This window comes from Python bivittatus, unplaced genomic scaffold, assembly GCF_059951505.1.
Source record: "Python bivittatus isolate LINGU-HERP-01145 unplaced genomic scaffold, Pbiv_v1 ctg000980_np1212, whole genome shotgun sequence".
In the NCBI taxonomy this organism is placed as follows: domain Eukaryota; kingdom Metazoa; phylum Chordata; class Lepidosauria; order Squamata; family Pythonidae; genus Python; species Python bivittatus.
Window position 1 is genome coordinate 44,044,995 of NW_028277125.1, and position 23,280 is coordinate 44,068,274.

Below are 23,280 nucleotides of genomic sequence, written 5' to 3' on the forward strand. Positions count from 1 at the left end.
TTACCACATTCGAACAGGCCAATAGCTGCGTGAGGAAAATGTGGGGGCGGACGAGCTGCTCTGGAAACAGCCAATTGACTCCTGCGATTGAGCGGCCAATGGGAAGGCAAAGCGGCAGATATGAGATGGCGACGGAATCGACTGGGAGGGGAGGTGAAGGTGGTGAGCGAATGTATAGGTAGGACAAAAGCGCGCCCATCGGAGATAATGCGGCGCCCGAGAAAGGGCTGGGGGCACTGGGAGGCATCGCTGAAGATTGACGAGAGGTCTCTTTGGTAGCGTTTGATGTAGGAGTACGGTAGGGTAGCTGGAAAGGAAGTTGGGGGTCGGGTTTGGAATGGAGGAACAGACTTAGGGCCTCCGTGGCTGTTTCAGCGATGAATTGAAGAAGCACTAGATTTTCTACTCAGTCCCTTCCATAAGTCACGGAAGGGACTCTATTTCAGTAATAAGCTAGATGAGTTGTGTGCAAGAAGCGCTAGGTGTGATCCCTGGGGTCATCAGATTAGGCTAGAAATATTCTGCAGATAGAGAACTACTGCTAGTCAGTGGCTGGGTTTGTACAAGTACTTCTGTAGGCTAAAATGCAGATGACTAGTTTATGGGTTAGTGTGCTGTATGAGCCCACCCAGTGTGGTTACTTTATGATTCAGTGTGTTCATTTTGTTTCATTTGAATACTGTATGGCTTTATTTCCCCCCTACAAGCTAGACTCTAGCTGTGATTGCACAACCCACTAGAGCACAAGCTACATTAATAAAAAGCTTGAATCCAGATGGTGTGTGTTAGTTTATCTTTCTATGTGTCATGGAAAACCAGAAAATAGAGATAAATCAGTAAACCATCATTTGGTTAACCATGGATTGAAAAGTTGTGCAATGCTAGCTAGTGTTTGTCAAGGAAACTGGATTAGATGATTTGCAAATGTGATTTCTTATAAAGCAACCTCCTGTGTGGCAGTTGAATTATGAGATTAACAAATATGGCTCTGTTTCATAACTAGGTTGCTTCACTGAGTTCGTAGGTCCATTATTTTTGAGACACAGATCTGCTGTATGCGAAGGGGGTGGGGGAAGAAGATGGAAGTATTTTCTTCCACTGTCTTGATCAGTCTTTCCCAGCCAGCTGCCCTCAAAGTGTATTACATGATCTGTCATCCTCAGCCAATATGGCACTTGAGTATAATAAGAGTCATATAGACAGGAGAGCACCAGTCTTAATGGAGCAGAAGTGGAGAAAACTATTTCAGTACCCAAAGAGGGAAATGGCTGGGAGTCATGGGTTTGAGATAGTTTTGGGTGGCTACTACAGTGGGGATTTGGGAGAAAGATTCTGAGGGTGTTCAAGATCAGTTAGGATTATAGTTCTTCTAGCAGACTTAAGTATAAAATGTAGGTATAATGATGTTAGAGATATGGGGCTCAAAAGGCAAAATAGTCAAAGTAGCTGTGCTGCTCTAAGAAACATCCGTATTTAGATAATAGTTTTATTAGAGCAGCTTAAGAACCCTCAGTTAAAATGATAAAGCAAAAAATAAAAAAGGTATGGGTTGGTCCATATTTAGTTGTAAGGCTCATTTTTGTATCTCACTAACTATGGCACAAAAATGCCCTAGTACTGTAGCTATTTTTAAAGGACATATTCTTGTGACATTGTCTTGATTTCACTACCATCTTATTGTGGAGGCAGCTTATGTTCATCTTCAGCTATTCCAGTGTAAAAGTGGTATTTTCTCTCTCCTTGCAATATATAAATACAAGCTGTGAAGCCCCACTACTGGTAATTCATGTCTTAGTCACCTCCTGGCTGCATTACTGTAATGTGCTGTACTTGGAATTATCTTTAAAGAGCATTTGGAAACTGCAGCTGGTCCAGAATGCAACAGGATGGGCACTTTTGGACAATTCATGATACATCCATATGACACCTCTGTTCTGCAAGCTGCACTGGCTCCCAGTGGGCTTTTTGGTGCATTTCAAGGCGTTGGCTGTCACCTATAAAGCCTTGCATGGCATTGGGTCACAATACTTGCAGGACCATCTGTCACCAGTCATTTCCACTCAGCCTATCAGGACTGGCATGGTTGGCATGCTCCAGGTCCCTTCCCTTAGGATATGCCATCTTGTGGGACCTAGGAGTCATGCCTTCTCATGTCACAGAGTTTGCCCTATGGAACAGCGTCCCACCAGAGATCAGGATGGCCCCAACCCTTCTGTAAGGCATTAAAGACAAGCACTGGGGCCAGGTAGTTAAACCAGCCATATTAATGGATTTGTTGTTTGATGAGTACAGGTTACCATAATATTGGATTTTTAGGCCTAGGCATTTGTTATATATTATTACTATTCTGAGTTTCTGTTGTTATGTTTTGTTGGTTTTAATTCTGTGTGCACCACCCAGAGTAACTGTCATGAATTGAACAGTTAAATAAATTGTATAAATGAATATGATACCTTGTTGACAATGTGGTCAGTGAATGAGATCTGCTCAACTTGCATTGGCTAATTTGAGCTGCTGCTGGCAAGCCCCTTCACCTCTGGTCCCCAGGAACTGTTTTCCAGAGCTGTTCTGTTCTTGGCAGTGGACGATTTGGTTCTTTCAACCAGAGAGGCCTCTCTTTCTCTACCTGATTACCCAGAGCTGCTTTGTAGGATTGGAGACCTGCATCTCAGGTGTTTGGGAGGCTACTTCTTATACACATTTAATATTCTTTCAGAAGAACGCTTAAACACGTGTTAAATAGTTCTACAAACTGACAACTTGGGAGAAAATTGTAAGGTGAATGAGAATGATATCATTTGATACTTGGGCTCCCTTTGAATGCACCAGTAGAAAGTGCTTCACTAAATCAGAACAAAATTTGGCAGTTCTGTCAAAGCTTGCTTCCTCCTCAGCATCGCCCTGTGTTAAGGAGAACAATTGGTTATAATTTGCCACATAAACTATTAAAACATACTAAACCATCCTAATATGGTTTTTGTCTATTTGTCCTTGAACTCAGTTCCCTTTTCCTATCTGATAGGATTTTATATCCTTGAGGATTTTATTCAAATGCTATCCTTTTCTTGAGATCTTTAACAAATTCTTAGCGTGCTAATTCTTCAGTCAAACATGTCTATGAAAGCAAATATAGCCTGCCTTTTTCCCACTTCCTGCTTCTTTCTTTTTAATATGCAAACGGGAGTGGGCAGCTCATGTTCTCCAGTACCTTTAATGTATAGTGTGTGACTGAATTGTCTGAAAAGAGTTCTGACTTTCATTAGTGTTAATAATAACCAAGCATATTTTTGTGCGAGGGAGGTTGCTGATAAACTGACCTTTTCAAATTACAAAGCCCAGTAATGTTTAGCACAGAATTCAGTAGAGAGTTAGGGGCTGCTTTAATTGAGATTGTTGACCAAAAAACAAGAGTGGGAATGTAATTATAAAAGCAGACAGCAATGGACCACAATCCAACTTATTATACATGTTTGATGTTTTCAAACAAAGCATACTCTTAATTGGGCTGAAGATATATAAGAGGTAGAGGCAACAGTTGAAAACCTACAGCTCAGTTTTATGCATGAAGAAAAATTAAAAATCAGAAGGGAATATTTTTAAAGGAAAACCTCGTGTAAGAATTGGCTTCATAAACTAGATAATGAATGAGGTGTCATGGAAGAAGATTTTAGAAAAGAAGGTAAAACCAGTGGAAGACATAGAAATCTTGGGTTAAGCATTAACGCTGTAAACTTTGAGAGATTAATACTAGCTTCCCCTGAATTAACTGGACAACTGAAGTGGTGAGCTCTTCAGGATGGGGATCTATTTTCTATAAAGCACCAAATACATGGATACTGCTCAATTGTATGTATGTATAAGTATATAGAGAATAGAATAGAATAGAATAGAATAGAATAGAATAGAATAGAATAGAATAGAATAGAATAGAATAAGGAAATACATCCAAGAGACAGAATTTGAATAAACAGTTTTGGAGTTTTTCTTACCCAGAACTCTTTAAAGCTATAGTTTTAAAAACTCTGAACATAGTGTGTAAAAGAAAATTATTCTCACTTTTCTGTTCTGTAAAAGTGATCTAAGTTGGTTGGTCTGAGTTCTGTTCTGACATTAATGAAAGTTGATTATTTGTGAGAAGAGGGCCAACAAATAAGCCTTTGTGTTGTTTATTGTGTGTGGAATTTGCATAGGCTGTGTTGGAGCAGGCAGTTCTATTTCTGAAAACAAGGAATGAGTTCTTCTCATTACATCTCTGCTTCCCAATGCCGCGCCAGAAACTTTCAGCACTTGTGTAAGAGATTTGTCTTTCTATTTATTTCAGAAATAGTTGCTTTCAGATTTCCTGGAAATTAAGAATTAAAAGTCCTCAAATAGGCAGGTATCTACTGGCCATTAACTATGGCTTGAAAAATGGGTAAGGTTTCTTTAAAGTCTAGAAAATGGGGATGAAGCTTTGAATAGGTGACATAGATGTTGTATAGACTTAGCAGTTTTGTTGGGGCAAGACATTAACAATCACATTGGTCTTCCTTAGAAGGAGATGTTGGGTCTGTGATTGGCTTATAAGTCATATTTAAGTTGTTCTGCCTGGCTAGTGTGTATTTTAAAACAGTGTAATGAAGTACAAGTATGAGGTCAATCAACATTCATCCCCAGCTGCTTGAACTGAAGGGCTCCATCTTGTTTTCAGCTTGTTAAACACATCAAACGGCAGGGCTTCATTATGAAGCAGTGCTAGAACTAGATTATTCTTGGCAGCTTACTTGCTCAGGGATAGAGAACTGTTCTCTTCTGTGGCTTATTGCTTTTGGAGTGATTTTGCCAACTTCATTGTTTGGATGCGTTGCTTCAGGTTCTCATTATCCAGTTCAACTTCAGGCTGGCACTGCAAAGGGAAATCTGTTGCAATTTTCTACAGTGGCAAGTACTGGCTGCCTAGGGTAGTTCTGAATAATTTTGATAAAAATATTCCACCGTGTTGGAGTACTAGAAAATCTCATACAAAAATGGGTAAATTCAGTGGAGAGTGTTTTCCTATGCATTGTGTGTATTCAGAAAACTCTTTGATTTTTATATAGTATATAACTTAACAAATGCCACATAATTTGCCTCTAAGAAAATAATTGCATTATATTTCTACTGTCCAACTACATGCTGCCCTCATGTTCCATCCAAGAAGAGCAGAATACAACATTTGATATCCACAGGATGCCATATCTCTGTAGCTTTGATGTAACTTCCTTGGTGACTCTGTTCTGAATTTCCATATGTTCTTACTGTTTTAGAATATTATTCTTGTAAAAGAAATGTTATTTCTGTGCTTATATTATAGAAAGATTGTTAAAAGCTGAGTGAATACCTTTTTTAAGAATAAATCTTAGAGTAAATTTGATGTTCTCTATGTCAATTAATTTGTATGAACTACAATTGCCAAACATTGGTCAATTATATAGTTTGTTGTTTAGCTTGACAGGAGAATGTGTATTCCTTCAGGGTAGCATAACATGCAAATCACTGTAGCTTCTCTTTCATTGCAGCCAGCATGATCAGTACTCTGGCATGTTGCATATTGCACAAACGGGTAGAGTTGCATCCTTAAAAGAGATGCAGATTATGTAAAAACATTATCTGTACAGTTTGAATTGTAACCCATTTTAGCTTGGCTGTCTGCGTGGCCAAAGATTATTGTTATATTGTATATGCATGTCCCTCGTGAAGTAATGCATGACTATCTTCCACAGTGATGCCATTTGCAGTTTTGTTATCTGCAATGAGTCTTCTCTTCAGAGGCATCAGATCATCTTTAATCCAGACTTCTTTGTGGAGAAGCTGAGACATGAGAAGCCTGAGGCGTTCACTGAGCTTGTGGTCAGCAATATTACCAGATTGATTGACTTGCCTGGAACAGAGCTAGCTCAGCTGATGGGTGAGGAAGAGCCCCAATTACCTGGTGGAGTTAGCATTTCCTCAGGTTTTTTCCGTTCCTTGATGTCTCTTAAACGCAAAGGTAAGCATGATGTGTTTCCTAGTGCTTTCTTTTGGCCTTTCAATGATAATGTGATACCCTGGACTCACTTTCTTATAATCGGCAGTGTTTCCAAAGAACTTGATGAAATGATATCTCCCCAGAGATTCATACAGCTGCTACTCTGACCTTATTTAAATGAACCCTTAAAACTGGTTCTTCTGCCAGGCCCTGGGCTTGAAAGGGTGGCAGCCCCTTTGTGAGCTGATTTGCTCTATTAGAGTTGTGTTATTTTTCCCAGATACTGTATTTGTTTTTTGTATTGTTTCGTATTACATTCTTTTAAACTGTCTTAATGGAGTTGAGCAGCCTATAAATTTAAATATAATAAATAAATAAATAGCCAGCTAGCTAGCTAAATGATATTGTTCTGGATTGTTCTGGTACAGCAAAATCCACAACTTTCTCCAGAAGTTTCCAAAACAAAAATTAGAAGGGCAGCATTACAAAGATGTCTGTTACAATCAATCCTTAGTTTTCATTATGGAAATTAAAGAACTGTAATACTTATTTTTAATATCAAAAGAGACAATTGGAGAAAAACAGTTGGGAAAACTACTGCAGTCAATATTGGAGATGCTTCTAGGAGAAAAGCCATCCTGTTCCTCATGTTCTTAGAACAGGAGAACTCTAGTTCAGTGATATAATGGCTGTTTTAAATATGTAGAAGTTCAATATAATCAGGCATCTCCAGATTAAGATAGGGTAATCAGAAATTTGCCTGAGATCCTGGAAAGCCACAGCCATTCAAAGAGGGTAACATTAGGCTAGAGCAGTGATTCTCAACCTTTTTGAAGCTGCCGCCCCCCTAAGGAGCGGAAAATTTTTCAACGCCACCCTTTGGGGCGGGGGGAGTTACTGAATTATAAAAGGCAAAAATTTTAAGTAATTTTTTTCAGTAGATTTACACACCAAATTTGTTCGATTTAACTCCATACTTTTGCCCTGGAAGGTAATTGCATTCCTTTTATTAAAATTAAAATGACTAATGCAAAAAAAATGAAGCGAACGAAAAGCAACTGAAGAAACACAGGTCAAATCAAACATTCATATTGAAAGGACGCTCAATGCATGCACTGCGATTAATCGCGCGGGAAGACAGCTGATGCACGCGCTGCGATTAATCGCGCGGGAAAACAGCTGACGCATGCGCTGTGCTGGTTGGGATCGGAGAAGAATCGTAGTGTCGAGTTATTCAAGGTCATCCTACCTAGAATACAAATTCGTCTCACCATTCTTAGAAGTGCGTGAGGGCAGCCGTCGCGTAAGTTCATTTTATTGCTGGTACAAATGGTGTAAACTGGATAATCGATTTAATAAATTTTTTGGGGAGTTTTAAAATTAAGTTCGAATGCCAAAACATGCTCATCGCCCCTCTACCGCCCAAAACATGCCCACCGCCCCCCTACCGCCCAAAACAAGTTCACCGCCCCTCAGTATCCTCCCACCGCCCCCTAGGGCGGTACCGCCCCCGTTGAGAACCAATGGGCTAGAGGGACAAAGTTACATAAGACAGCTTTCTATGTAATATACTATATCATAGGTAGGCATGTTCATTCTACCCACCATCCCATCCCATTGGGCTGCCTAAGAATCTAAGATGTTTTCTGGTATTTTAGGTTTGGATGAATGTTCAGCTCTCACACTGAGTTGTAAAACATATCTGAATCTTGGGCAAAGTAGCATTCTGTGTCTTTGGAGCTGACCGTCAATCAGTATCTACTTGTATTTGTGGTATAGTATCTTAGAGAAATGTTTCTGTCAATCTAGAAAACAAGCCAGTTCTGCATTCTTACCATGGATTCTTACCCTGTCTTATAGTTTGCTATGTTTATGGAATCACATAATAGCCCAATTAGACTTATTTCCAAACTGAATTCAAATATGCAACAATATCCTCTTGCAATGTCATTAGAAGTTCCATTCTGTTCTCTCCCATAATATAAGGACAATGCCACATTTAAGAAATTTCGATTGCTTAAGTGACCTTTGACCAATTAGAATCTGCCTACAAATGCTAGCCAAAAAAATCTTGGATTTAGTTTTATATAGCAACAGTCACATCTCGACTAGACTACTTTACATGGGACTGCCTTTGAAGACCACCCAGAAATTATATGTGGTACAAAATGCAGTGGCCTAGTTACCAGCAGTATTACCAGCTAAGGGCACATTATGCCTGTGCTTCAGACCCAACTCTGATTACTGATAAGTTTTTGGGTCCCATTCAAAGTGCTGATTTTGACTTATAAAGCATTTTATGGCTTGGTGTCTAAGTACCTACAGGGCTACCTTCTGCTATTTTTATCAGCCTGTTTGGTACGCTCTTCCTGGGATAAGCTTTGATTGTTCGTGAAGTGTAGTAGTGGGGAATGGAGGCCCAGAACTGCAGTTTCTCCATTGCTGCTCTGGCCTTGTGAAATAGACTTTTCTGAGAATTATGATTTTTTTCCTTCCCTTCTAACATTCCAGAAGTGATTGAAAAAGGAAGTTTTCTGACTGAAGCGTTTGTTATTGCTATCTTTTACCTCACTTTGAATTACTTGTAATAAGTAAATTGTTAATATTATTTTATTTGATTTTGTTATGATTTCTTTTATTTATTTTTCATTATCACTATTATATTCTGTCCTTATACTATGGTAACTTTGATTAGCTATTGTTTGTTTTAATTTATTTATATTTACGGGGGATGGTTTAACTCTTATGGATGGTTTTGTTTATTGTTTTGTAAAATGGCCATGAGTTGGTATAGAAGTAAAATGAATAAACACATTTATTGAAACATGTTAATAGTTTAATTTTTATCACTCTGCTATAACTATTGTTTCTGCCAGCCAATGTAATAGTTTTGCTTGAAGGGTTGACTTTAAGGAGTTATAGCTGTACTAGGGGAATATTTTTTTAAAAAAAATTCATTAGGAGTTGAGCTCAACTGGAGTGTGTGTGTAGGTAGTCTTAGGTGGCAGCACCTGGCCAACCTTGTCTGGATTCTAAGCTAAGCAGGTAAGGCTGGGTTAGCACTTGGATGAGCAGAAGAAAATAGCAAACCTGAAAGCTAGCCTGGGAAGTTGAAAAACATCCCAGAAAAATGCAGTGACAACCATTCCATACTGGTGCCAAGGAAACTGCATATGTCTGTGAAGTCATCAGAAGTCAATTTTGATTGGAAGGTGGCAGTATAAAATTATTTTCATGATACAAAATGGTAAGCTGGAATATATATCAGTAACAGGAACTGATGTTACTACTGGAACTAGCATGGATACAAAATGTGAAGTAATTTGGGGTGGTGAAAAGGCTTGAGGGAGAAGAAAATGGAATATTCAGGAAAAAAGTGCTCAGCTGAAATACTGTAAGTTCATAACTGGCAAGTTATCTTGAATAGTAACATATTAGGATAATAGAATCATGGCTAGTGTGTACCAGAAATAAAAATAAGTGAGATAAGAGGCAGAAGTAAATAATATGGAGAAGAGGAATTGAATGAGAAATCATTTGTAAAGTTAACTTATTTATTATACTTATCAGCTTGACATATATTTGTATTTCAGCAATGTGATCTTCCCAGGATCTTTGAAGTATATAATGATAAGGATTATACTTACTTTTTGTTATACAATTCAGTGTACTCACTTTTGAAATCATTTTTTAATCTAGGTAGATTCTATCACTTGTATCAAGCTCAAAATGGCTTCACAATTCTGACAATTCTTGGAGAGTCATATCATCTGCATATGCATGCTGATTTATGCTTATTTATATAAGCATTATATGTGCTTGTTCAGATAGCAATCTTTGTCAAAAGACATTAGCTTGATTAATATTATGTTTTTATGGAATAAAATAAAATACTGAAATATAAGAGCATAAAACATAATCTTCTGTTTTAATTGCTTTGCATCCTACAATTTCTGCACTTCACGGTGCTCTGGTCAAGAAATTGATTAGATCTACATTTGTTTAATAGCAGCAAGGTATTCCTATAAGTCACTGGTTTAAATAAGAGTATGTGTTTTATAATCATAACCACAAAGCATTGTTGTGATACATTAAATATAGTAGCAAAATATTATGACCAGGTTGTTTAGCTTTTCTGTGGTATCAGTACATACCCGTATACAGAGAATTTTGGTTTCTGCAGATATTACTTTAAGGTTCTCCCTGTTCAAAATAGTAAATTGGTTGAATGCAGGGAATTTATACTAGATTGCCAGACCATTTTCTATGACTCTATATATGTCAAGATACTCTCTTCTGCTTCATTAGTTTCCAAAATATTATATTGTGATCTAATCCTTGACCTAATGGATAGGCCTAATCTTGGCCCTATCTCTGAGCACATAGAAGCTCTTGTAAAAATAAACCTTGCGACCACTTCAAATAATCTAAAGGAAGTATTGGCGTGGTGGTGGTAAGAATTATATAGATTAAAATGTATACCTGAGTAACCAAAGGTATCATTCTTAGCCATGCTGCCTCTGGCAGATGACTAAGAATCAAGACCTGACCAAAAGCAAGCAAGGTAGCATTTTTCCAAACATAGTACAATTTCAGTTAGTTAAAATTGTGAAAGGTGACCTAGAGCTGGACAACAGAAACATACCAATCTGGAAGCATATCTTATATACAGATGCAGTGTTTCTATGAATTCCAGATGCTGTGGACTAATGTCCTACATATCAGCGCTCAGAAATATCAAATGTTATTAGAAGCAGAACGTTGGATTAGATAGATGTTTACCTTAATTAGCAAGACAGTTTGTATCTTACTGATACTTCTTCATAAAGTATTCATTGTGATCAAACATAAAAATAGATTAAAAAGTATCTATTTTGTGATATAGCTTCCTTTACAGAAAACAAACCATGGTTGTCTGTCTTTTCTAACCTGATGCCTTTTGCACTAACAGTAAGAGGAAGGTATTTATTTATACCAAGCTTGTATTCAGACAAGGGAGCCATCAACAGTCACATAGAGATAAACAACATCTACACACTATTCAAAAGAGACAATAAAAAGGAAACAAAAGACCAGAACATCTCACCAGCAATCATCACCCAGATAAGCAGGGATTAACACAAAGATTATCACCAGACATATAATCAAGCAGTAAACAATATCCTAGCCAAGGAACTACTAGAGGAAAACACACACACACACACACACACACACACACACACACCAATACTGGCAGGGCATGCCACTGTATATAAACAGAGCAAACCCCACTCCATTCTAGCACTGAAGATGTTACCTAGCCAGGTAATGAAATGTTTGCAAGAAAACAACTAAGCTCAGAGAACCCCAAGGACTCCATAGTTCAACCCTGAGCTACATGTATTCTCTTCTATTAGTTAATATTCTCTTTGATCATATCTTTGTTGCTTTTTTGAATTTCCAGAGAAAGGGGTAGTATTTGGAGCACCACTGACTGAAGAAGGTATTGCTCAAATATCTCAACTCATTGAGTATTTGCATAAGAGTAAGTAATTTTGGAGATCTTTCTATCTTTGTTAAGGATTGTGGAATAGTCTGAGGCACAGATTTGATTTGTACAAACTTTCTACATTTGCTTCTAGATCTGAACATTTTCTTCTCTCCTTCTGAAAATAGTTTCTATTTTATGTCTCTCAAGCTTGTCCCAGTAAACTAGTAGTCATAACTAGAAAAGAACACAATCTGAACATAAATTTAAATTATTATTCTGTGATATAATATGAGAACATACAGGCTCAGCAACAAAAATATATATGAATGAGATATGACAAAAAGTATATAAAAGATAAATTAAAGATAAAACTGTGATTCCGTATTGGCTAATAGCAAATTGGAGGGCATAAATGTGTAAAAACTGCTTTTCATAGTTTTCAGGACTGCTTCTTTCAAGTCCTGTTTGAATAATAGGACATATGTGAACTCCACTCAAATGTTTGCACTCAAGAAAGACACTCTTGCTTTGTGAATCAAGTCTTGAGCTAGACTCTGAGTTTTCTTTTGAACATTTTTCCTTCATTGCATTCCATAATTCCTATTGCCTTCTGTCCTTGGTAATCTTGAACCCCCCAAAAGACAACCTGAATCCTTCCATTTGATTTTGTACAATTCACTGACTCTTCTACTAGGACTCTGGAGAGATTTGAAAAAAAGAGGAAAGATATGAATAGGGCCATCAGATCCTGGACTGCAAAAATCCAGACAATCACTTATTTGCAGCAAAGAAAACTCTAGACCCAGATATAAAATTAGGAATGGTAGCAGTTACCATATTGTATCTGGCATATGTTTAATACCTCTCCTATCATGGTGCAGATTTACGGACAGAAGGCTTGTTCCGAGTGCCAGGAAACAGTACTAGGCAACAGAACTTGAAAGAAGCTTTGAACAGTGGGACAGAGATTGACTTGGATTCAGGCGAGTTTCATTCCAATGATGTGGCCACTTTGTTGAAGATGTTCCTGGGAGAATTACCAGAGCCTTTGTTGACTCACAAACATTTCCATGCACACCTTAAAATTTCAGGTAATCAACACTAACTAGGCAATTTTATCTGTTATTTATTCTTCCCTGAGGATACTTTTGAAAGAGATCCATGCCATTCCTAATTCATCTGGTAGTTTAAAAAGTCTGGAGACCCTGATACTCCCCTATTCAGACCAATGGCAGGGATATTTAAATATGAAGCTTTGGGGATTTTTAATTGTGCTTAAAAGAGAAGTCTTTTAGCAAATGCAAAAGAATGTAATGGGAAATTGAAAAGGAATAGTTCTAAGAACTTGATGGAATTCCTGAGGCTGAGATTTCTTTTAGCCAGCCATGTGTAACAGATGTTCTCCTGATTCCTGGATTATAGATCTGATGCAGTTTGATGACAAGGGCAACAAGACCAACATTCCAGATAAAGAGCGTCAGATTGAAGTGCTGCAATTGCTCTTCTTGATCTTACCAGCTCCCAATCGCAGTCTGCTCAAATTGCTATTGGATCTGCTCTATCAGACAGCCAAAAAACAGGATAGGAACAAGATGTCAGCACATAACCTTGCTCTTATGTTTGCACCTCATATTTTGTGGCCCCGAAATGTAAGTATTCTTTTTCATATAACAGTAAAAAGAAGGGGGAGAGGGGAGGGGCTGGCTAGGAAGGATGGAGGAGCTCAATAGTTTAGCTGCTGTATTTCACCCATTAAAATAAGCCTGCCTCTGTCCGTGATTTTGCAACTCACTTAACCTGTTCCTGTTATTCTGCATCTGTTGCTAGGTGACTACCAGTGATCTGCAGGAAAACATTACCAAACTGAATAATGGGATGGCTTTCATGATCAAGCACTCACAAAAACTCTTCAAAGTAAGATCACATAGAGAGAGGAGCTAATCTCCAACTCTGCTGTCCAATTGTCTGATGACATTACTCATTGGGGGAAAGTGTGTGCTATGAACAAACTATGAACTATAAGATGCCCAGCCTGGCTCTGCTTTTTTGAAGGTTCTACTTGTTTCCTTTGTTGGGCTCTCTGGCATTTACATATTTTTACAAAATTATCTTCCACATATGGAAGTTTTTAAAAAATAATTTCTATGTGTGAGTGCCAGATATTGGTGATACTCATTGTTATTAAGGGTTTTTGGGGAACTCTGCCTTTATTAAGCAGTCCTGTTGCACTTTTTCTGATCAGTTATTGATTTGGTTATTAGACCTTTAAAGAATGTTCTTTTTTCTTTGGGCTGATGTATGCATAATGTATGATGTCTTTAATTAGGCTAAAGTCTCTTAGCAAATGAAATGAAACCCCTTTATTAAAGTCAACATCTGATAGTACGTATTATATCTGAAAGTACAACACAGTTTTGAACTCTTTGAGCCTTCTACCCATAAAGTAAGGATGGGTAACATTTTCTAGACTTGGAGTCAGTCAGTTGGAATTGCACCCCAAAGGTGATATACTGTACATACCTATTGTCATAAATCCATCCATCCACACATAGTCATTAAAATCACCTTCATTCCTCATTCTTTCTTTTCCCTTCACTTTGCACAATAATTATTTTAAGAAAAAAATCTCCATTCACTTGGAGCTTGTATATCTAATGGCAGCAGGCAGATATGGCAGTGTAAAGGATGAGTGAAATGTTAACTATAACTGCCAGCCATTTCTTAAAATCGGTCACCTCACATGACAGTTCTGCTTATGAAAAATTAAGTTCCAATTTGCAATTAGGAAGAAAGGTCCCTTTTTTTCTAAGCCCAGTTGCTATACTAAGGGGAATAAAGTAAAGGAGAGAAGGTTGCAAGCAAGATCCAAAGGCTCCATGAGTTGTGTGTGGCCTATGGGCCAGAGAGTCCCTTTCTTGACCATACTGGAATTATGTCAAACCAAAACTGATCTTTTCTTCGTGAAGAATTAATTGGAACCATCTTTGACATGTATCTCTTTGAAGGAACAAGATAATCAGAAGGATCCTTGGAAATCACTAGTCAGTGCTTGCCAGTTCCTGTAAAACTATGTGTCTTATTGGCCTAATAACCAAATCAATAACTGATCAGAAAAAGTGCAATAGGACTGCTTAATAAAGGCAGAGTTCACCAAAAACCCTTAATAACAATGAGTATCAAGAGCAGTTTGATTCATCTTTGCCTGACTTTTTTTCATTTGCACTGTAAGGCTCCAGTATATATCCGGGAGTGTGCCAGGCTGCATTACTTGGACTCCAGAACTCATGCCTCAAAGGTAAGAAGTTGTGGCATCTTTTATGGGAGGAAGAATACAACTTAGGCATAGTCAGGACAGCAAACTGAAACCTGAAACAGATTTCTTCTTGATAACAAGAAATGCTGAGCGACTCTGTTGTGGAGATCTGTGTTCTGAGAAGACAGCAATGGCACAATTAGTTTTTAGATTTAGCATTTAGCTTGTTATATACTCTTATAAATTATCTCTATTTCAAATATGATGGGTGATTTTTTTTAACCCTAAAATTGTATCTGGTGCTAGGTTCAGTATGAGGGGTCCAATATACACATGATAGCCATTAGTCATTTATGAATGGCTGCCTAGACAACCATCTTTCTGGATTGCTTTAATTTGAGCCGATTTGGTGTAGTCATTAAGATGCTTGACTAGAAACCAGGATACCATGTATTCTAGTCCTCCCTAGGCGTGGAAGCTGGCAGGGTGATTTTGGGCCAGTCACACACACACAGTCCAACCAACCTCACAGAGTTATTGTGGGAAAATAGGAGGAGGGAGCATTATGTAAAGTGCCTTGAGTTGTACAGAATAAAGGCAGGATAAATCTAAATTAGATACATAAATTTATACATTTGGATTCCTCACTGGGAAGGGATTAGATATTGATGGCCTAAATAACCCATGGCAGCTCTGTGATGGACTTGCTGGGATTGTGAGGTGGGTGGGGGATGGCATCTGCCGAGAACCATTCTGGAGATTTTGGAGTAATGCATATATTCTCCATCTGTGGTCTGGGAAAAATGTTCTGGAAAATTGCACAACCTTTTATTCAACTGTCAACAAAATAAGACCATTTTAGAGACCTTGGTTACAATGTACAATATCTGAAGAGAGGAGAAAGGAGGATCAGGCTCCAGACAGGACTGGCAGATATTGTTCTATTACTGGATCTAAGGTTCAAATTGGAAATATTCTCATGAAAGACTTTCACTGAAATAATTACCGGCTTTATAGAATAAGGCCACTTAGGGCAAACTGCCTAATATCCTGTTTGAATTTCCAAAGGATGACCTGGATTTGCCAATGCCCCTGAGTTTCAAAGACTTTCAGCTTCTGAAATTCAAAAAGCGAGGGCTCTTAGATCCTTCTGCCCACCAGGAAGACACACAGCAGCATACAGAAGAAGCACTGAAAGAGCTTTTCTGCCATGTTCATAATATGCCAGACTCTGCCAAGAAAAAGAAGCTTATTCAGCAGGTAAGATTATTATTTTTGATATTGTTATTTTGACTCTATGGCTCACCTCACAAAATAAAAATAATGGCAAACCACAGTGTTATGAAAGAGCAAATGCAACAGAAAAGCTCCCAAGAGAGAGAGAGAGAGAGTGCAAGAGAGCAATAAAAGCATTTTTACAATAATATAGGCTATATCGTATAGTGGTTCCAAATACAAAGGATCACAGATTATTAAAAGACCCGAAGGCATCACCTAATATCAGACTGATCTTATAGGATGTCTCACTGAGCCTCCCAAGAAAGGCATTTCACAGCAACTTTATCTCCGTCCAGTAAGCTGTCTGGCAGTTATTTATCTTAGTCCTCTTGGCAGCAGGCTCCAAACGGAATGTCTCAGGCTCAAGTTAGGTAAGTAACCATGTGTGGGAGAAAGCAATCTTTAGGTATCCTTGTCTCAAGTTAATGAGAGAGATTAAAGCATGGGAGATTAAGGCATGAATGGAAAGTAGAAGTGGGCTTTGGCATGGATACTGGACAACATCATGAATGAATTGTGCTATTAGGTTTTGTTCTCCTAGTTTCAGAAGCACCCTGAAGCCCTTACTCCTCAGACAGTTATATCCACACAGATTCAGAAACGTGCCCGTACTCGTTCCTTCAGTGGCCTAATCAAGGTAAAATCTATTCTACTGTTACCAAAATTTTCTGGTGTAAAGGCACTGCATAAGATGCCTCTTAGATACCTTAGATGCTGATCCATTATGGGCACTTTTGAAAGCTGAAAATATGTTCTTCTATCTCATTTTATTGTGTTCTCTTTTCTCGCCTCCTCCACTTCTTAATAAGAAATAATAGGATTTCATTTTAATAAGTTTTCCATGGTATAGAGGGGCAGCATTAGACTACTCATCTTCTTCCAAAAGGACACATATTGCTTGGCCAAATGTGGGATCCGGAGTTGAAACATCTCTGCAGATACTGAAAGTATAGAAAAAAACTCACTGACTTTTCACCCATTTGTGAAACATTTATATGTACCTGTCATTGTGCTGGAAATTTCCATAAATAAATATCGTTCCCTTACTTTTCTACTCCCTATCACAGTTCAAAATAGTATTTTTCTTTTCCAAATGCAGCGTAAAGTGCTGGGAAGTCAAGTGATTTTAGACAAAAAGAAAAATGATACTGTTACAGAATCTGCAAGCACTAAGGATTCAAAGCATGGCAGTAAGGAGAATGTCAGCATGGTAAGGTTTGCTGGAAGAAGGGTCTCTCCTGCATTAACTAATGGAATCTATTTGGCAAAGGGAAATTCGTTTATTTATTTATTTAAAAGAAATACAGGTAGTCCTCATTTAGCTACCACAATTGGGACCGGCAACCCGGTTGTTAAGCAAAGGGGTTGCTAAGTGAAACTGTGACTGCTCATGATCTTACTTCAGCTTTCCTTTGCTTTACAGACCTGTGAAGGTCGTAAATGTGAGGATTGGCTGCAAAGTTATTTTTTCATCACTGTCATAACTGTGAACGGTTGCTAAACGAGGCAGTCACTAAACAAGGACTATCTGTATATGGCATATGATCTTACTAGTACTTTCTATGTGTATCTACATTATTCTGTTTCCCTAATTTATTGTGAGAACAATGGGAGTCTAGAACCAGTTCTAATTTTCAGGGGTCTTATTGGCATAAATAAATAATATACCAACCAATCCTTTACTGCAGTTATATTGGGGCTGGAAGTGTACCCACAAAATAGCTTCCACATCCAAATCATGCTTAGCCAATATTGGAGGAAGAAATGTAGTGGAGAGGAAACAAATACAGGTTGTCCTTGCTTAATGACTACAGTTGGGACCAGCAACTCTGTTGCTAAGTGACACAGTCATTAAGTGACACATCACGCAGCAGACTTACAACCTCACTTCTACCACAGACATTAAGCAAATCACCCATGGTTGTTAAGTAAGACATCATGTGACCGTGACTTGCGCTTTTACTGCCAGCTTCTCCATTAACTCTGCTTGTTGGAAGCTGGCTGTGAAGCACCTGAATCTCGATCATATGACATGGGGACACTGCAACAGTTGTAAGTGTGAGAACTGGTCATAAATTTTACTTTTTCAATGCTGTCATAACTTCAAATGGTTACTAAACAGGGCACTCGTTAAGCAAGGACCACCTGCAAGCACATTTCAAGAAAGCAGGCATGTATGATATAAGAGTACTCCAAACAAATAAGTCTAGTAATATAAATAAGCTATTTATTTATTTATTTATTTATTTATTAAATTTATATTGCCGCCCATATCATTGAAGTGACTCTGGGCAGAATACAGTAATCAGATAAAAAGACATATATATTCTGATATTCTCCAAGCAGCTCTGTGGGAATATGCCTGAGATCTTAAGCATTGCACAAACGTCCCAGTCTTAGAATTCATTCAGTTACATATAAAAAGCAACAGTATCTAGCTCCTATTGTACACTGATAGGCTTACCAGAAAAAACAGTAATGGAGCCCAGTTAACATCAAGCTGTCTCAAAAGTGTCTGATCCCAAAACTGGCTGAAACAGTTTGCACTGTGCAGTAGTGGGGAAAAATGGACCCAATCCATTAAACTCCATCAAACAACAAAAACAAAAAGTGGTGTATTGGTACTTTTAAACTGAACAACGTGAATTATGGTGTACAGGTACAAGAATTGCCAGATTCCTTAACTAGTTGGCAACAGAACAATTTTAGGGAAATTTTGTGCACCAAATAGGAAGTTGCACCATTGATGTGGGAATGGCTATGGACTAAAGGGGGATATAGAATCCGACGTAATGATGCCTCAACTATGGTGCCTCCAACATTGCCCAATTTCAAACTTGCTATTGTATCTGTGGCATTTCATCAGCCTATCAGTCATCATAGTAATATATCTGGTGTTTTACCAAAATTATAGGGCTGCTTCTTAATTATGTAGCTCATAATTTCATTGTGATTGTGATGCAGATTATATTCATTTGTCCTGCCCTCTTCTGCTCTCCTTTCCTGGGTTCTTTCTTACTCCTGTAGTTAAGAGCTGTTTTTCCCATTCCTAAATATAAAGTGTTAGGTTTTAAACCTCTATATTGTTTTATTAACATATTTGGAATTAGATATTTTCTTCACAGTAAAACAGCCTTTCTCAACTCCTAGAGTTCTCAATCAACACGGAAGTTCTGAGTTTTGGTTTAATGCACCTCAAGGCACAAGTCTGGGGGGTGCTGGAATAGATTTCATTTTGTTTCCTGGGAGAACTAAATTTCCCAGATGGTGCGGTAAAACTGTGGCATGGAGAAATTAATGTCAAAAGCTTAGAATTGCTTTGACAACTAAGGGGACTAGTAAATTGATTAAATAAGTTAATTTAAATCAAGGCAAGGATAATTGATGAGATTCTAAAACTATCTTAGTTTTAAAGTTTAGTTTAAAATTAGTTTAGTTTTCTAAAACTAAGTTTTAGAGGTCATAGTGAAGTTCAAAGAGTCTCAGTTTGCATCTTGTTTAGTTGCAGATACCTGCTTCTTCTCCAGCAATTAATGTGATACGAGCTAAGCTGAAATCTCTTGAGCACAGGAAAGAGGTGAGATCAGTTTTAATATATTTAAAGGAGCTGCATATACGTTAATCTTTATAACAAGTGACCTGGGTGGAATGACCTCCTGTAATCTCATGCTCTCTTCTTTGCCATGAAGTCTGTGAACTTGCACCACACAACTAAAAGTTAAATGTATGTCACTTCATTGGTGCCCCAGATGTATTTACAATAGGAAGTAAAAGCTTTTGATCAGGGCTTTTGATTATGTGTGTCTGTAGTCTCCTGAAGCACGGGACAGATCTGTTAATTTTTTCTTCTTCTGACTTAGGATGCCTGCAAACATACTTGATTTCGTGGAACTTCAAAACAAGAGTCTTCCACTTGAGCTTCTATTTGATGGTGTATATGTCCAATGAGAATTGCAAACTTGTGGATAATATCTGTTTACTCCAAGCTATAAGCTAAGTGTCAGGACTCCTAGGTGTCTCTAACTTCACTTACTGGAGCCTGATCTACAGCTATGTGCCTTCCAGAATAACAAGACTTTTTCTTTTATAAGGACATTTCTGTCTGCCCATATGTTGATGGACTGGACGATATTTGGAGTGTAGCCTGTCCTTGAAGAGATGCTTGTTTAGTATTACTTTTGTTCCCAGCTGTTCACCTTTTTGACAACTATTTGAGACTTGGTTTGCAACCTCTGTCTATGCTCATGTCTACTGATGATGTTTTGTTTTTAGCGAGGCTATTTGTAATGTGTCTTGTTTTTTTATCTGGCAGTTCCCATTAGTATCCACTATAGTTAATTCTTGTTTGCAGCTAGGCTCCTCTTATGATCTTTGGAAATTGCAGTTCTGTGGTTATGACCAGGATTGGAAGAGGATTAGTACACTTAACTATCTCCCATAGATTGCTGGGGCCACTCTCATACCAGTTGTCCAATCCCTGAGCTATCCTGACACATTTTAGATCAAAGGTATAGAGAAATTGTGCTGTTAATCTCTAGAAAGTGTCTCCCTTTAACAAAATATAACAGGCCTCCTTATTTGAATTCTACCCACTCTTCTGAATCAGTTACATCTTCCTCCTCTCACAGGACTAGTGATTCCATTTCTAAATGTACTTGCCCTGAGAGTGCCACTCTTATTTTCTCATCAGTGCTGAGAGAACATTTTGGATGAAGCTCCCCCAGCACCACCATTACATTTCCATTGTTTGCAATCCAGGCTCTGACTCACATTTTCAGGCAGGGCCAAGGAGCTGACAGTTTAATGACTAACAATCTATTGGAAGAATGCTAAAAGACAGAGGAGCTTGTTAATGTGGAAGGCAGCTGACTTGCTCATTGGGAGGGCGGAAAGGCTGTCAAATTAATAAAAGAAATGTTTCCTTTTTCTTTTGTTGATAACAGAAAAACACATGTGGGAGGAGGATGCACTGATACAGCAGTGCTGCTGTTTGAGTAAAAAAAAGACCATAGCAATATTGTAACAGCTTGAAATTGCTAAGTTTCTCCCTGCTCTTGAAGGGTCAGGAATCAGCATTGGGCTAGGTGAATACTTCTGCCATCTTACCAGAAAACACACTGCTATCTGAAACTTTCTGTAACATGAGTTTCATTACCCCCAAAAAAGAGAAGGCTATATGCTATTTTTTGTTTCATGCTGAGGTTTTGTTTTTAAATTTCAGTAGGTTACTTTTGCCAAAATAGTGAAGGTACAGTATATGGAACAAAGCTGGTTTGATTTTTAAGGATAGGGTGGATATTTGGGTTCTTTAACTATAAGGACTGAGCTTTTTCTCCTCTTTTAAAGGGGTAGGCTTCTAAATCTGTAGGACCCTGCCAAATAAATGTATTGCTGATATATACAGGGTGTTCTGTTGCAGGCTACAAATACAGACACCCCCAAATCTACTTGTCAGTAATTTGAGCCAAACAATAAAATAGCTGCTAACATTGTGAGGTCATAGGTAAGACTGAGATTATGCAAAGAAGAGTGAGGTAGGGAAAGCAGCAGAGAGGAACACTCCTTAAGTGTGAAGTTCCCATTCTTACCTTGATTTGGTCGCCTTTTGCTACACTGAGAAGAATCTGACAGGAAGGTGTCCAAAAATCCATCAGAATCTTAGACGCTTTGCTTGAAAGCAAGGCCTTCTTGTGCACCATAGACAAGTCACTGTCACTGGTAGATTTTATGTAACACCAAGCCATTGTTTGGTGCTACAAGAGCAAGCCCTGCGTTCTTATACTTAACTATAATCCTTCTTATGTGTTCTGTCTAAATTAGTGATTACATTGTGGCAAACCATTTTTTTAGTTGTTTGCCATTCAAACTGGCAAAGTCTAGTTGGTATCTTCCCCTCCATATCAGAATTGCAAACTTTCTTGGAGGAAAAAATGCAAACTACACCTCATCAGTTCAGATATAACTGTAAAGTGTAGTCCTCTACAAGCCATGAGATAACTAAGCATAGTGTGCAAGAGGAGGAAGTGGATGTGCAGCTGATTGGTTAGTATGATATGTGAACTGTTCTATCACATATGAGGAACCTATTGTAGACTGCTCCCAAAAGCATTGCCTAAACGCTTAAAATATTAAACTCATTGGTAATTCAGATCTTTGATCTTAGAATGGGCAATTCTAGAACAGATCTAGAATAATTGCCTCCAAGAACTGTTACATTTTCTTCTTAACCTCATCTCTTTCACTTACCTATGCAATGTAATATTGTAAATTATACCCTTTTTTTGGTATAATGTGTTGCTCTATCTGCTAATGTGAAATTCCTACATTAAATAATTCTTGGTGTTGGATCCTTGTTTTCACTATTTTTGTTTCTTCAGTTCTGGATTATAACACTAAATGGGTATCTGGGCGGGTTTAGAACCATATTTATATTTTTTTATATAAAATTTATATATATATTTTTATACACACACACACACACACACAGAGACACACACACACAGAGAGAGAGAGAAGGATGTGCTTCTAGAACTGAACCTCCAAACACAAAATTTCTAAATACTAAAAGCCATTACTTTTCCAGTGGAAGAAGCTTGCAACTGAACATTCATGTTTCAGGAAATACAGTGGTACCTTGGGTCACGAACGCTTCTGTTCACAATCAATTCGGGTCACGAACAGCACCGTTCGCAAAATTTTGCTTCCGTTCGCGAACTCCGCATCAGGTGACGAATAGGATCCGCGGCCATTTTCCCTGCTGTGACACATGGTTGTGGCTTCCTGTAGGGAGGGGGACTCTCCCTCCAAACAATAACTGCCTCCTCACCCGCCTTCCTGTCCTCCACGCCTCAAGCAAGGTTAGCGTTCTCTCTCTTCATAGTGTACTGTACTGTACTTTGTGTCATATTTTTGTGGTTTTTTAAAAAAAATACATATGGTTCAGAACGGATTAACTGTATTTACACTGAACCTTATGGGAAAATTTGATTCAGGTCGCGACCAAAATCGGTTGGCGACCAAATTCGTAGGGGTCAGAACGGATTAACCGTATTTACATTGAACCTTATGGAAAAATTTGATTTGGGTCGCGACCAATTTGGGTCGCGACCAGAGTCACGGAACGAATTAAGTTAGTGACCCGAGGTACCACTGTATATATATATTTCAGTAGAAGAGAATATCTGTAGCTCAGGGTTGAACTGTGGAGTTCTTGGTGCTCTGTGAGCTTGGTTGTTTGCTTGCAGATGTTTGTTTACCCAACTAGGTAACATCATTTTTTAAATAACATTTATT

The 23,280-nt window shown here is 38.2% G+C and overlaps 1 protein-coding gene across 2 annotated transcripts; it reads left to right on the top strand.

Annotated features, from left to right (window-relative positions):
* The first annotated feature begins 98 nt into the window (after positions 1-98).
* On the top strand, positions 99-22,312 carry ARHGAP19 (Rho GTPase activating protein 19). Of its 2 annotated transcripts, XM_007419891.4 has the most exons (12): positions 99-178; positions 5,742-6,007; positions 11,430-11,510; positions 12,338-12,547; positions 12,879-13,105; positions 13,284-13,370; positions 14,686-14,751; positions 15,778-15,969; positions 16,529-16,624; positions 17,087-17,197; positions 19,490-19,564; positions 19,848-22,312. In XM_007419891.4, exons 1-12 carry the CDS (start codon positions 99-101, stop codon positions 19,866-19,868), a joined length of 1,512 nt encoding a protein of 503 aa, XP_007419953.2. In that variant the 3' UTR covers positions 19,869-22,312. The 2 variants fall into 2 exon arrangements, with proteins under 2 accessions (XP_007419953.2, XP_087988315.1); XM_088132189.1 differs by lacking the exon at positions 17,087-17,197 and having other exon boundaries at positions 119-178.
* The last annotated feature ends 968 nt before the right edge of the window (positions 22,313-23,280 follow it).

Excerpts from the sequence above, each read along its gene's own strand:
- ARHGAP19 (XM_007419891.4), top strand. The coding sequence starts at position 99 with ATGGGAAGGCAAAGCGGCAGATATGAGATGGCGACGGAATCGACTGGG. Across the intron at positions 11,511-12,337 it reads CATTGAGTATTTGCATAAGA|ATTTACGGACAGAAGGCTTG; the intron begins GTAAGTAATTTT and ends ATCATGGTGCAG. Across the intron at positions 17,198-19,489 it reads GTAAGGAGAATGTCAGCATG|TTGCAGATACCTGCTTCTTC; the intron begins GTAAGGTTTGCT and ends CATCTTGTTTAG.